At 46.0% G+C, this 13,680-nt stretch overlaps 2 protein-coding genes across 5 annotated transcripts in view; one reads left to right on the top strand and one right to left on the bottom strand.

The window, feature by feature from the left end:
* The window catches only part of LOC147007466 (uncharacterized), a 32,795-nt gene extending 25,812 nt beyond the window's left edge, over nucleotides 1-6,983 (bottom strand). The window contains exon 1 of the mRNA XM_085867093.1: nucleotides 6,864-6,983. Within this exon, the coding sequence (XP_085723219.1) occupies nucleotides 6,864-6,895 (32 nt within the window). The 5' untranslated portion in view covers nucleotides 6,896-6,983. The remainder of the gene's footprint in view (nucleotides 1-6,863) is intronic.
* Nucleotides 6,984-7,080: 97 nt separating this feature from the next.
* The window catches only part of LOC147007465 (uncharacterized), a 29,075-nt gene continuing 22,475 nt past the window's right edge, over nucleotides 7,081-13,680 (top strand). For 2 of the 4 annotated variants that reach the window (XM_085867087.1, XM_085867082.1), the window contains exons 1-2: nucleotides 7,081-7,175; nucleotides 12,811-12,880. The gene's annotated coding sequence lies outside the window, so the exon portion shown is untranslated. Of the gene's footprint in view, nucleotides 7,227-12,810; nucleotides 12,881-13,680 lie in introns of all 4 variants that reach the window. The other 2 variants (XM_085867086.1, XM_085867081.1) reach the window with 1 other exon arrangement.

The raw sequence follows: 13,680 nt of genomic DNA, 5'->3' as shown, positions 1-13,680 counted from the left end.
TGGGGGGGGGGAGGGGGTAGGTTTGGGGTAACGGGCTGGTGAAGAAGGGAAGGAGAACAAATTTACCGGTGTGAAAAGTGCTTTCACCTCAGCGTTGCCCAGGTAAAAAAGGAAATTGTAATACCCTCTGCCACCACCACCAGGTGGCACTACACGGTACAAATTTACATCTATAATTTACACCCCTCCCCCTCCCCCCGCCACCCCCGCACGAGACCATGGCCACAGCCGATGTCAACCCCGACACAAATTGTATTTTCACCCCGAGTTTGGAGTTGTAAAAGATGTAGCCAAGAATAAGAGAGAGAGAGAGAGAGAGAGAGAGAGAGAGAGAGAGAGAGAGAGAGAGAGAGAGAGAGAGAGAGAGAGAGAGAGAGAGAGAGAGAGAGAGAGAGAGAGAGAGAGAGAGAGAGAGAGAGAGAGAGAGAGAGAGAGAGAGAGAGAGAGAGAGAGAGAGAGAGAGAGAGAGAGAGAGAGAGAGAGAGAGAGAGAGAGAGAGAGAGAGAGAGAGAGAGAGAGAGAGAGAGAGAGAGAGAGAGAGAGAGAGAGAGAGAGAGAGAGAGAGAGAGAGAGAGAGAGAGAGAGAGAGAGAGAGAGAGAGAGAGAGAGAGAGAGAGAGAGAGAGAGAGAGAGAGAGAGAGAGAGAGAGAGAGAGAGAGAGAGAGAGAGAGAGAGAGAGAGAGAGAGAGAGAGAGAGAGAGAGAGAGAGAGAGAGAGAGAGAGAGAGAGAGAGAGAGAGAGAGAGAGAGAGAGAGAGAGAGAGAGAGAGAGAGAGAGAGAGAGAGAGAGAGAGAGAGAGAGAGAGAGAGAGAGAGAGAGAGAGAGAGAGAGAGAGAGAGAGAGAGAGAGAGAGAGAGAGAGAGAGAGAGAGAGAGAGAGAGAGAGAGAGAGAGAGAGAGAGAGAGAGAGAGAGAGAGAGAGAGAGAGAGAGAGAGAGAGAGAGAGAGAGAGAGAGAGAGAGAGAGAGAGAGAGAGAGAGAGACAGAGAGAGAGAGAGAGAGAGAGAGAGAGAGAGAGAGAGAGAGAGAGAGAGAGAGAGAGAGAGAGAGAGAGAGAGAGAGAGAGAGAGAGAGAGAGAGAGAGAGAGAGAGAGAGAGAGAGAGAGAGAGAGAGAGAGAGAGAGAGAGAGAGAGAGAGAGAGAGAGAGAGAGAGAGAGAGAGAGAGAGAGAGAGAGAGAGAGAGAGAGAGAGAGAGAGAGAGAGAGAGAGAGAGAGAGAGAGAGAGAGAGAGAGAGAGAGAGAGAGAGAGAGAGAGAGAGAGAGAGAGAGAGAGAGAGAGAGACAGAGAGAGAGAGAGAGAGAGAGAGAGAGAGAGAGAGAGAGAGAGAGAGAGAGAGAGAGAGAGAGAGAGAGAGAGAGAGAGAGAGAGAGAGAGAGAGAGAGAGAGAGAGAGAGAGAGAGACAGAGAGAGAGAGAGAGAGAGAGAGAGAGAGAGAGAGAGAGAGAGAGAGAGAGAGAGAGAGAGAGAGAGAGAGAGAGAGAGAGAGAGAGAGAGAGAGAGAGAGAGAGAGAGAGAGAGAGAGAGAGAGAGAGAGAGAGAGAGAGAGAGAGAGAGAGAGAGAGAGAGAGAGAGAGAGAGAGAGAGAGAGAGAGAGAGAGAGAGAGAGAGAGAGAGAGAGAGAGAGAGAGAGAGAGAGAGAGAGAGAGAGAGAGAGAGAGAGAGAGAGAGAGAGAGAGAGAGAGAGAGAGACAGAGACAGAGACAGAGACAGAGACAGAGACAGAGACAGAGAGAGAGAGAGAGAGAGAGAGAGAGAGAGAGAGAGAGAGAGAGAGAGAGAGAGGAAGAAGAATACGAATAATACGAGAGAAGAGGATAGGGGACAGACAGATAAACAGAGACAGATATTAAAATGTCCAAGTGGTCTCAAGTTCCAAATGGTCAAAGATCTAATCTGTCTGAAGGGTGTAAGGGGGTCTGAATGGTGTTTAGGTCTGAGGGGTCTAAACTCTAAAGGGACTTCAGTGGTGTAAAGGTCTGAAGGTTCTCGGGGTCAAAAGGGTGAAGGGATAAAAAGGTGTCTTAAAGGTAAAAGATGTCTTGAGGGTCTTAAACGTAAAAGGGGTCTTAAAGGGTCTGATGTGTCTTGGAAGTATTTTGGGTCTTTTGAGTCCTCAGAGTCCTTGGGGGTATTATGGGTCTTTTCGGTCCTCAGGGTATTTTGGGTCATCAGGGTTCATTATATCCTAAGGGTCTTATCAGTCTTTGGGGTCCTTCGGGTATTTTGGGTCTTCATAGTCTTTCAGGTTCTCAGGGTGTTATGGGTCTTATAGGTATTTTGGGTCCTCTGGAGACTTTTGGGTCCTTGGGGACTTTTGGGTCATCTGGGTGTTTTGGGTCCTCTGGGTCTTTTGTGTCCTCAGGGTGTTATGGGGTGTTTTGGATCTTTTTTGGTCTTTAGGGTCTTGGGGTTCTTGAAGGATATTCAACGGTCGAAGGGGTCTCAGCAGTCGAAAGGGTTGAAAAGTACATTCCAATAGTATGTAATTTATAGACGTACGTGTGAAGTCAGTGTGCAATTGACGTTCAAAGAGTACGTAATTAATAGACATTTAATCACACGGCTTCATGTACGGACTGAACGAGTTTTTCATTTTTAATTGTGTGGAAAGAGAAACGTGAATAAATCACCCTTTGTCGCCAAAGGAAATTTGTAATTTGTAATAAGGCCTCGGTCACATTTGCCATGGCGGCCGTGGGGTCTACAAAATCTACGGCCACTAGCAATTATAGGGCGGCCGCAGTATTTCTACGGTCGCACAATGTCGCAGTCACATATGTTTTTATTTTTCGGGGAGTTGCACGACATATTTATAAATTGTGGAGACCGAAAATGTGGGGTTGCCGTACGGTCTTTGATTTGATGTCGCACGGTGACCTTAGGGCGTTCCTGCGGCGGCCATAGAATTTTCAAGGCAGACGCAAGGTGCCCGCAAGGCAACTGCGGGGGGGACCGCAGGGGGGCCCTAAGGCGAACGTGCGGCCAGACGGACGGTAACGAATGGGTTAATTTTTTTTTTACCAGTTTTTTTTTTTTCGGCTTGTCGAATTGCTACAGCGAACGTAGAAATGAAAAAAGTTATTACTCTGCGTTATAATTCCACGGCGACCTTACGGCCTGTAAAAATATAGCCAAACGGCGTAGGGGCACCCTGAGGCCACCTCAGAGAAACTGCGGCTGCCGCACGTTTCTGTCAATTCAGAGGGCGTACAGCTGCCGTATCCTCGCCATAGAGCAAATGTGACTTAGGCCTTAGGTCTTGGAAATTGTGGAGACCGAAAACGTGGGGTTGCCGTATGGTCTTTGATTTGATGTCGTACGGTGACCTTAAGGGGGCCCTGCGGCGGCCATACAATTTTCAAGGCAGACACAAGGTAGCCTCAAGGTGCCCGCAAGGCGACTGCAGGGGGCCCTAAGGCGAACGTGCGGCCAGACGGACGGTAACGAATGGGTTAATTTTATTTTTTTTACCAGTTTTTTTTTTTTTTCGGCTTGTCGAATTGCTTCGGCGAACGTAGAAATGAAAAAAGTTATAACTCTGTGTTATAATTCCACGGCGACCTTACGACCTGTAAAATATAGCCAAACGGCGTATGGCCACCCTGAGGCCACCGCAGAAACTCTGCGGCCGCCGCACATTTCTGTCAATTCAGAGGGCGTACGGCTGCCGTAGAGCAAATGTGACTTAGGCCTAAGCACTGCCATCACCACCAAGTGGAGAGACAGGTGCATATTTACATCGATAATTTATACCACTCTCTGTCCCCCACACCCCTGCGTGAGGCAGCAGCCACATAGCTGAAGTTAACCCCCCCCCCACACACACACACACACACACACACACACACACACACACACACACACACACACACACACACACACACACACACACACACACACACACACACACACACACACACACACACACAGTTGTATTTGTACCCCGAGTTTGGAGTTTATAACTTGAAAGATGTGGCTGTGAATGAGGAACAAAGATAGACAGATAGTTAGATACATAGACAGTCAGAGAGAGAGAGAGAGAGAGAGAGAGAGAGAGAGAGAGAGAGAGAGAGAGAGAGAGAGAGAGAGAGAGAGAGAGAGAGAGAGAGAGAGAGAGAGAGAGAGAGAATGCCGTTTATAAGTACGAGGTGTATAGATGCATGAACACTCTGGTATCCCCAAGGCTTGGGAAACATGTGGGTGAAGTTTCCCCTCGAACTGTCAAGCTGTTCTGGAGAAGAAGAAGAAAAAAATCATAGCTGCTTCACCAAGTGATCTATGACGTCATAATGATCATTTTGACGTTCTGTACGAGTCGTCGTAGCGATGGTGAAAATTTTGCGTTAATCGGATAAGCGATTGCAGAGAAAACAGAGAAAACAAGCATGGACGGATGTACATACAGACAACCCGAAAACATAATGCCACCGGCGACTTCGTCAGTAGAGACAATAAAAACTAAATAAACTCGAAGGGGAGCACTCAGGAGAGTGCAAAACCTCCGCCGCCAATACTGCTGGGTCACTCAAGAGAAACTTATATCTTATTCATTAAATATGATGTCAACAGTGCTGACAGTTATAGTTCTTTTCCTCAACATTTTTTTTTGGGGGGGGGGGTTGGAAATCACTTAAAACATGTAGAAATGCAAAAAAAAGAAATCGAAATTTTGTTGAAAAAAAGTTGCAAAAATTTTTTTTTTCTCTTACAATTATTTTTTGGGGAGGGGGGGTTGGAAATCACTTAAAACATGTAGAAATGCAAAAAAAAAAATTTTCTCTAACAATTTTTTCTCATAATTTTTTTTTTGGGGGGGGTTGGAAATCACTTAAAACATGCAGAAATGCAAAAAAAAAAAATTTTTCTCTAAATTTTTTTTGGGGGGGGGGTAATAATTTTTTGGGGGGTTGGAAATCACTTAAAACATGGAGAAATGCAAAAAAAAAAAATCTATTTTTTAGGGGGGGTAACTATTTTTTGGGGGGGGGGGATTTAATGTTCAAAAAAACCAAGTCCAAAATTTAATGGCATGATCCTTGGACCATACCTAACCCCCCCACCAAGTTTCGTCGAAATCCGTCGAGGAGTTTTTCCGTAATACTGTTCACAAACAAACAAATAAACCAATGTCACCCACAGAGTGACCCGTATCTTGCCAAAAGGTGACCACGTGTGACTTCTTTAAGGTCATACTGAGGTGAACAAAGCTGCTATCCACCAGGAGCGACTCCTTGAGGAATATTTGCCTACGAGAGATTCCGATGAGAATCGTTCTACAGAGTCACCATGAAAAATATGTGTTTGCCTCATAACGTCACCAAATGACGTCATAATGTCTCAAGCTTGACATATCTAGAAAGCACTCGACGAGGTGTTCAATTTGAGGTACGACACGATATGTTTCCTAAAACTTGAAAATTTGACCTTGGGGTCAAATATGTTTGACCTCAGGCGCTAACCATGAAGGTCAAGGCCAATCGCCACCAAAAACTAATCAGCTGAGCGCGAGACCATATACGACATTCCCATAAAGTTTGGAGACGATTCGATTAAAATTACTCAAAAAATAAGGGTTTCATCGACTCCCCTGATTTGTGACAAAGTGACCTTGACCTTTGACCTTCAAAATTTTATGCGCTGAAAGGGACCTCAATAGGCCTCTGATATGCGAAGTTACAAAAATTTCCAATGATAACTGTGCTCTGCAGAATTTTTTTACACTTGATTACAGACAAACAAACAAACAAAACAAATAAACCAATGTCACCCGCAGGGTGACCTGTTTCTTGCCAAAAGGTGATCACGTGTGAATTCTTTAAGGTCACACTGAGATGAACAGAGCTGCTCTCGACCAGGAGCGACTCCTTGAGGAATATCTTCCTATGAGAGATTACGATGAGAATCGTTCTTCAGAGTAACAATGAAAAATATGCTTTTGCCTCATAACGTCACCAAATGACTTCATAATGTCTCAATCTTGACATATATAGAAAGCACTCATCGAGGTGTTCAATTTGAGGTACTACACGATATGGTTCCTAAAACTTGAAAATTTGACCTTGGGGTCAAATATGTTTGACCTGAGGCGCTAACCATGAAGGTCAAGGCCAATCGCCAACAAAAATTAATCAGCTGAGCGCCAGACCATGAACTATATTCCCATGAAGCTTGAAGACGATCCGATCAAAACTACTCAAAAAATAAGGGTTTCGTCGACTCCCCTGATTTGCGACAGTGACCTTGACCTTTGACCTTGACCTTCAAAATTTTATGCACTGAAAGGGACCTCTATAGGCCTCTGACATGCGAAGTTACAAAAATTTCCAATGATAACTGTGCTCTGCAGAATTTTTTTATACGTGATTAGACAAAAAAACAAAAAAACATAGAAGCTGACTAACATATCTTGCAAAAACTTCGTTTTGGCAAGATAAAAATAAACTCATAAATTAAACTCATTCCTTAGTCGTTCTACAAGCACTACTACCAGTACCACGAATACACAGCTGAGGGGTAGAGAGACCCCACGTGAGAGTTTACCCTTTCACATTCCCTTCCCTTGGGACAGGGGGAATTAACCAAGGAATTTGTACTTTGTTCAGGGTGCCGGCGATAGCTCGCCTTCCCACAAACACCGACACACAGGACACCCGTTTTAACGTCCATCCGAAGGACGGGACACACATTGATGAATCACCCTGTCTGTGAAACATTTATATCTCGGTCGGGATTCGAACCCAGGCTGCACGGCTCAGACACGAGTGTGTGTAAGTGTCGGCCATCTTGACAGCCCATTCAGCCCGGATTCGAGAAAAAATATATATAATTCACTTAATGTTGTGGAAAAACCCGCGTGAAATACCTTTGTGGTGTTTTGTAAAAGGCTCGACGCATCTTGGAAGATAAACCAAGTCCGTAGGAATCTATGAAGAGATAAAACGCAGAGGCCTCCAATACACGTCCCTCACGCTCACAGGATGACGTCACATTGATTGCCCCAACGAATCAGAATCGCTTGTGCAGCCAACGTCTCTGTCAGATGACGCGGCTCATTGTTACCACGTGGTGCATCGTCGTGACGTCAGCGTTTCTTCCCGTCATTCAAAATGGCGAGTTGAACTGATATGAGCATCGTAGTTTCGAACTCCTCTCGGTGTGGAGAAAACACAGGAAGGTTCGATCAGTGTTTCCTTCGGTACAGAACGAACGTGAAGCCGCTCTTCATGTAATATTATATTAAATATCAAACTTTCATTGTCAACGTTCTTATTTAATGTGTGTGTGTGTGTGTGTGTCTGTGTGTGTGTGTGTGTGTGTGTCTGTGTGTGTGTGTGTGTGTGTGTGTGTGTGTCTGTCTGTGTGTGTGTCTGTGTGTGTGTGTGTGTGTGTGTGTGTCTGTCTGTGTGTGTGTCTGTGTGTGTGTGTGTGTGTGTGTGTGTGTGTGTGTGTGTGTACGTGTGTGGCTGTGTGTGTGTATGTGTGGCTGTCTGTGTGTGTGTGTGTGTGTGTGTTGTGTTGCTTTGGATGATCGAAGATCGGTCTTTCCTTGGTTCAGGTGAAGATGGGAACCTTCACCCCGATGGAGGAGTGGTCCAATTGTATGACCATTCATTCTGGTCCTTCGGGGTTCGGATGTGTGTGTTTGATTGACCACGTGCTTCAGCATTTTGTCCCAAACTCTGTTTGAACGTTTTGATTTTTTTAATCTTTTTCTATAATTAAGTAAAACAACTGCCGTAAGGTTTTGGATGATCTAATCTCATATTTATCACAAAAAAGTTTCGTGTTTTACCTTGAAACCCGACAGGGGTCGGCAGGTACAGTACGTGCACTGTACAAGTGTCCCCCCCAAGTCTCTTTACCCCCATTCCCCCCAAACCGACTCTGGATTGATGAGTCAAGGGTAGGGCCGGATTTACAATGTGGGGGGCCATGGGCACAATGATTGTGGGGGGCCCCCAAATTTGGAGATGAATCAACAACTTAAATTATAACTGCTTTTTCATCAACAACTGAACTTATATCTATAGATTTGGCAGATCCTGATCAGGAATGATTTGGCATATATGTTCACAAATTACAATTAAATCTGACAATATGACAAGATGGACGGATTGTTATTGATATGGCTGGTGACTTATCTATGAGCTCATTCTAAAATCAAATCACAAAAATGTTGTTTGCTGCAAGAGTAAGAGATTGAGATGAACTAATATAAGAAAATAACAAACGACGCGCTGTCATTAATCATACTACGAACTTCGACTAAAAATCTTCTAACTTCTAAAAACCCTCTGGGCAAGAGAAATCCGAAATGGTGATTAATAGCCGACTTCCAGTGACCGCAAATATACGGCAGTGTCATCCACATCAATGAACATACACACGGTGCCTTAATCAATGGACAAGCTTCCTGCACGACTTCGCGGCAGCGAACTCAGATATGATACTGTCAACCTGCATGGAATTGAGCACATCGGATTCGGTTGAAATGATGGTCAGATTGACCAGTTTCTGTTGCCCCATCGTGGAGCGAAGATGGTTCTTGATAAGCTTGAGTTTCCAAAACGAGGGCTCCTCGGAGCAGTTCGACACCATCAGTGAGAGGTAAATCCGAAGCAGCACTTCCATGTTTGGGAAAGTATTGGTGAGTTTTCGCTCGATGAGAAAACTGTACATCTCGAGTTCAGTACGCCCCGAGTCTGGCTCTGACTCCTTCATCATGGCTTCAAACTGAATCATTTCTTCTGTGAGGTCAGGTGATAGATCTTCCCGATACAGCTCGACGAGCTTCGAGCATGACTCTCGAATCTGCTCCACTTTGAGTTGAACAAGAGCACGCAGGAATCCAAATCTGTCGCTCATCTCGCTGTAAGCGTTTGTATGCTTTTCCAACTGCGACAGCAGTATGTCGATCACTGCAATGTATCGACTGATGCGAAAGGACTCCTTGGCATCTAGTTCTACTTCTGGAGTGTGTCCGTAGTCCAAGGGAGTGAGGCGGACATTACGCCGCGAGTGAATTCCTCCGTACCTGAGCGCTCCACTCCATCAACAACGAATGTATCAAACTGATCGCGTAATGACTGCATGAAGCTCGCCAGTGACTTGAGGAGCTGCACGGCTGTGTTGAGATCAGTAGCTTGTGACTGAAGGGTTTTACTCCTACGATCAAATCTACCAAGGACAGTAGACCAGAAACCAGCATAGAACCCTATCTCGAGCGTGCACATCGTTTGGTGAAGTGTCTCGGCGGTGTTTCTCGTTTCACTATTCAGTTGTTCATCGTTTGCAATTTCATCGAGGACATCCATGATTTCGCTGTAACGGTCTAGAAGAGCTCGGTTTGCATCAGAATGAGCCGACCAGAGAGTGTCGCTGAGGCGCTTTGGTACTTGCAGACCTTTGGCTTTCAGGGCGTCAGATAATCTGGCATAGCGTGACGTGGAAGCTGTAAAAAATACATACACTTGTTCCATGAATTCAAAGAATGCTGCTGCAGGTCTACATCATCCCATGGCCGACTGACCGACTAAGTTCAGTGAGTGAGTCACGCATGGCACAAATATTGCGAGAGGGTTCTCCTGTTGGATCATTCCCTGCATCCCGTTGTATCGGCCACTCATATTAGATGCGTTATCGTAAGATTGTCCTCGGCAGTTAGCGATGTCCAATCCAGTGGCTTTCAAAAAATCCAGTAATGCCGTGGCTTGCTGGAGTCCAGTGTGTCCTGTGTTGCTCAGAAAGGTCATGAAACGTTCCACTGGAGCCTCGTTCTCGATGTATCGTAGAATAACTGTGAGCTGGTCGATGTGGCTTATGTCAGGAGTAGAATTCACTGACACAGAGAAGTATTTTTCCTCTTTCACACGAGCGACGATGTTATCCAGAACAGATTTTCCGATGACGGAGATGAACTCTTCACATGTCGGAGATGATAAGTAGTTGGTGTGGCCACTACCTTGTTTGGCATATTTCTGAATGTGCTGCACCAAAAATGGATCGTATTCCGCAAGTAATTCCATTAAACCAAGGTAGTTACCATTTGTCCGTGACCCAACAATTTCATCCGATCCACGGAACGCCAGACCACACTCAGCGAGAAACCATATCATGCTCACACTTCGTTTCAGCACCTCCCTCCAATAGGACGCAACCTCACTCACCTGTTTGACGAGTTCAGTGTCCACACGACCTGCGGATGTTGCTCTGTCTGACAAGCGGATGATATTCGCACAATGTACACGCGAACGCTCATGCACCTCGATAGAACGACTGGCATGCTTCCAGTCATTGAATCCTTCCCCGCCCAGGGCAGTAGCGCCTCTAAAGAGCTTGCAAGCGATGCAGTACAGTTTGCCGGTTGATGTGGAGAAGCAAAGCCAGGACCTTTTCACGGACTTTCCGTTTTGTAGTCCACGGTAAAAAAAAAAGATTCTTGGAACAGCAGCGTTTCCTACCTTCAACGAACTGTATGGATGAATGAAAGCGACCAGTCGAATTCTGCAGCAGCTCCAAATCTCGTGATGCCCAGTAGTCGATCATCTCTGACGACGGTCGCTCAGTAGGCCAACAACCAATGTCATTGGCAAAGCCATGTCCACGATCAGTCAGTATATCTCACGCTTCTTCATCTGATGCATGTTCTTCATCGGTGGAACCTTCTGAGATGTTGAGCAAATCTTGACGCGGGGGTTGCCTTGCCAAATCCGCTTGTTCTGTCTCTGTTGGTGTTCTAGCCTCTGTCATGGATGAATCGCCTGTTTGTGCAGGAATGAAAAACTGAGATTTTCCAGGTCTTGTCGACGACGGCCTTGTGTCTTTCATCTTTTTCCTTGTAACGTTTCCGCTTTTGAGCACCACTGTCATATTTCCGTGGAACCCTGGATTTGTGCATGTCGTGAACAAAGCCGCTCATTGTGGTTTCTGCAGCTGGTAGGTACCGAGTGACCGAGATATTGTCAGAGTGCATGTGGGACGGACCAGAATCACGAACAACAAGTACGTTTCACACACCTGGAACATAGAAAGTCACACCGTGTTACTGTGCTGTGCGCGTCAGTAAGCAGGGTACTGCCAGCGTTCCCTGCCAGCCGCAGTTTCAGTGTGTACAATACTAACCCTGCCGGCCGTGTGCTGTGATAGCCTGGCCTAGTTTTACCACGTCGACTTTCACCTTTTCATCTCTCCTCTGGCTGGACCTCTGCATTCGGTCTGCGCTTGCTGGGCTCTGGCAGGCAGTGCCGTAGTTAGTTGGCCACGCTCAACCATCCGAAGCATCGATGATCGATCCAAAAAAATATCCGAATGTGGGCCCCCAATGCCCGAGGTTTGCCCCGGGAATTTTTCACCACGTTGGATCCGTTCTGTGGACCGTGGAAGAAACGGCTTGAAAAAGCCAAAGCTTGAAAAGGACCCTCATAATGACGGACAATTTTGAAAAGATATCCTTATAAAGAGTTTACAATCTTCATTCACCGACAATAAAACTTGAGAAGCACATTTTCAAGCGAATTTTCAAAATGTCATCGAAATTGTTGGGGGCCCAGGGGCCATGGCCACACCTGGCCACCCCGAAATCCGGTACTACTCACAACCCTTTGCTTTCAACCACTTACCAAATATCCTGTATCTATTTCTCAAAACCTCTGAGTAAACCTTCCCAACATCATTCACACCTCGGTGTAGCACAAGCAACTTCTTCCTGCCGTGACCCGATACAATATTGTTTACCCTTCCTTCAATGTCCCTAACTCCCGCTCCTTCAAAACTACACAGAATCATGTGTCTGCAATCCTTCCTGAAGAATGAAGAATCGACATATTTAGTTGTCTCATCACCAACAAAAACGCAAAACCACTGTACTCCGCTTGTCGGGCAAAGACAAACGGGGCCAGGCCGTTGAAACTCGGCAAATGACCTATGTCACAGATAGCTCTGACAAGCTCTTCCTCAGCAGAGAAGCCTGTGTTGCCCTTGACATCATCCCGGATAGCTTCCCCAAGATTGGTATAGACCCGACAGTACAGCAGTCGGACGCAACAGCAGTCTTACAGGAAGACCCCACCACAGCGTGTCATTGCCCTCAGCGTCGTCGACCCCCACCACACCCGACAAAGCTGCCGTTCCCCGCAATGTAGTCGCACAATTCTGTATATACCTTCTTGTTCTTTATAAATTGAAGTATTTGAATATATAATTGTGTGTGTGCGTGCGCACGCGCGTGTGTGTGTGTGTGTGTGTGTGTGTGTGTGTGTGTGTGTGTGTGTGTGTGTGTGTGTGTGTGTGTGTGTGTGTGTGTGTGTGTGTGTGTGTGTGTGTGTGTGTGTGTGTGTGTGTGTGTGTGTGTGTGTGTGTGTCGCAGAGACTTTTTTAGGCGTATATTGTGCTCACTTGCGCTCTTGTTTTTAATGCCATGAACAATCTTTGGTACATCATGGGTGATGAAGATTGTATGCAAGTTTCCTTGGAATTGTGTTTGTCGTTTCTGAGAAGAAAGTGAATACCTCTTTTAGGGGGGGGGGCAAACCCCTCCATGAATTCCCTCCCTAGATCCCATCAGACCTCAAGTTTTTTTAATGCCATGAACAAACGTTGGTACAACATGGGTGATGAAGGTTGTGGTTAAGTTTCATCAGAATTGTTTTTGTAGTTTCTAAAAGAGCATATACCCATGTTTTTTTGGGGGGGAGAGCCCCCGTAAACCATCTTGGGGTCCGATATTTTAAATGCAATGAACAAACTTTGGTTCGTACTCGGTGGTGAATTGTTGTGGTAAAATTTCATCAAAATCGTGTGTGTCGTTTCAGAGAAGTTGCAAGTATTTGTGGACGGACGGATGACGTGCCATCCCATCATCTCCCCAGAAATATGTTCCAGGTGAGCTAAAAATCAAACATTCCCTATGAGGAGTACTTACCATATGCCAAGTTAAAAAGTTTTCCTTGGTTGGGTTTCGGAGATACAGAGGTCCAACGTGTTTCCTTTTTTCCAATATGGCTGCCACACCACATGATGACCCATGACGTCCGATTTACCATGAAAACATTGTACATGACCGATTTGAGATTGAGACGAATTTGGAGGAGTTGTGTCATGTTCTTTGAAGCTACCGCCACGCGCATGCGCAGTGTGCGCCTCCCTGGGTAATAAACGTGGAGCTTCGACTTATGTGGTGTCTGGCCTTTCACCCCGCAATCCTTCGGATACGCCACAATTGGCGACGAGTTTAGTGCTTTGCCAAGTCTGCATTGCTCACAATGGCGTCCGTGGGGATTCTGGTGGAGTACCAGCCAGATGAGGACTGTGAAGACTTTTCTGATCGATTGGGACAATACTTCATCGCTAACAAGATGGCGTTGGCAGATGATGCTGATCGGCACCGGGCCGTTGTGCTCACCGTGTGTGGAAAAACAACATATGCCCTGATGAAGGATCTGGTTATAAACCGAAGGACAAAACCTTTGTGCATGATACGATAAACCGAAGCATGATTTGCTCAGTATGTCGGATAAAAGCAAACCCATTGTGGTGGATGTCAGGGTGAAAGACATTGCCGTGGAGATGGAGCTGGACACCGGGGCCAGCCAGTCGATCATGAGTTCGGAAACTTTCAATGGGCTTAGTCAGGAGACAGCGAGACCAGTACTCAGACCGGTGAACGCCAAGTTGCGAACTTA

This window comes from Eptatretus burgeri, unplaced genomic scaffold (assembly GCF_056783735.1).
Source record: "Eptatretus burgeri isolate ZD-2024b unplaced genomic scaffold, Ebu_testis_v1 Ebu_testis_scaffold_154, whole genome shotgun sequence".
NCBI lineage: Eukaryota > Metazoa > Chordata > Myxini > Myxiniformes > Myxinidae > Eptatretus > Eptatretus burgeri.
The sequence above is the reverse complement of the archived record's forward strand: the minus strand, read 5'-3'. Positions and strand labels throughout refer to the sequence as shown.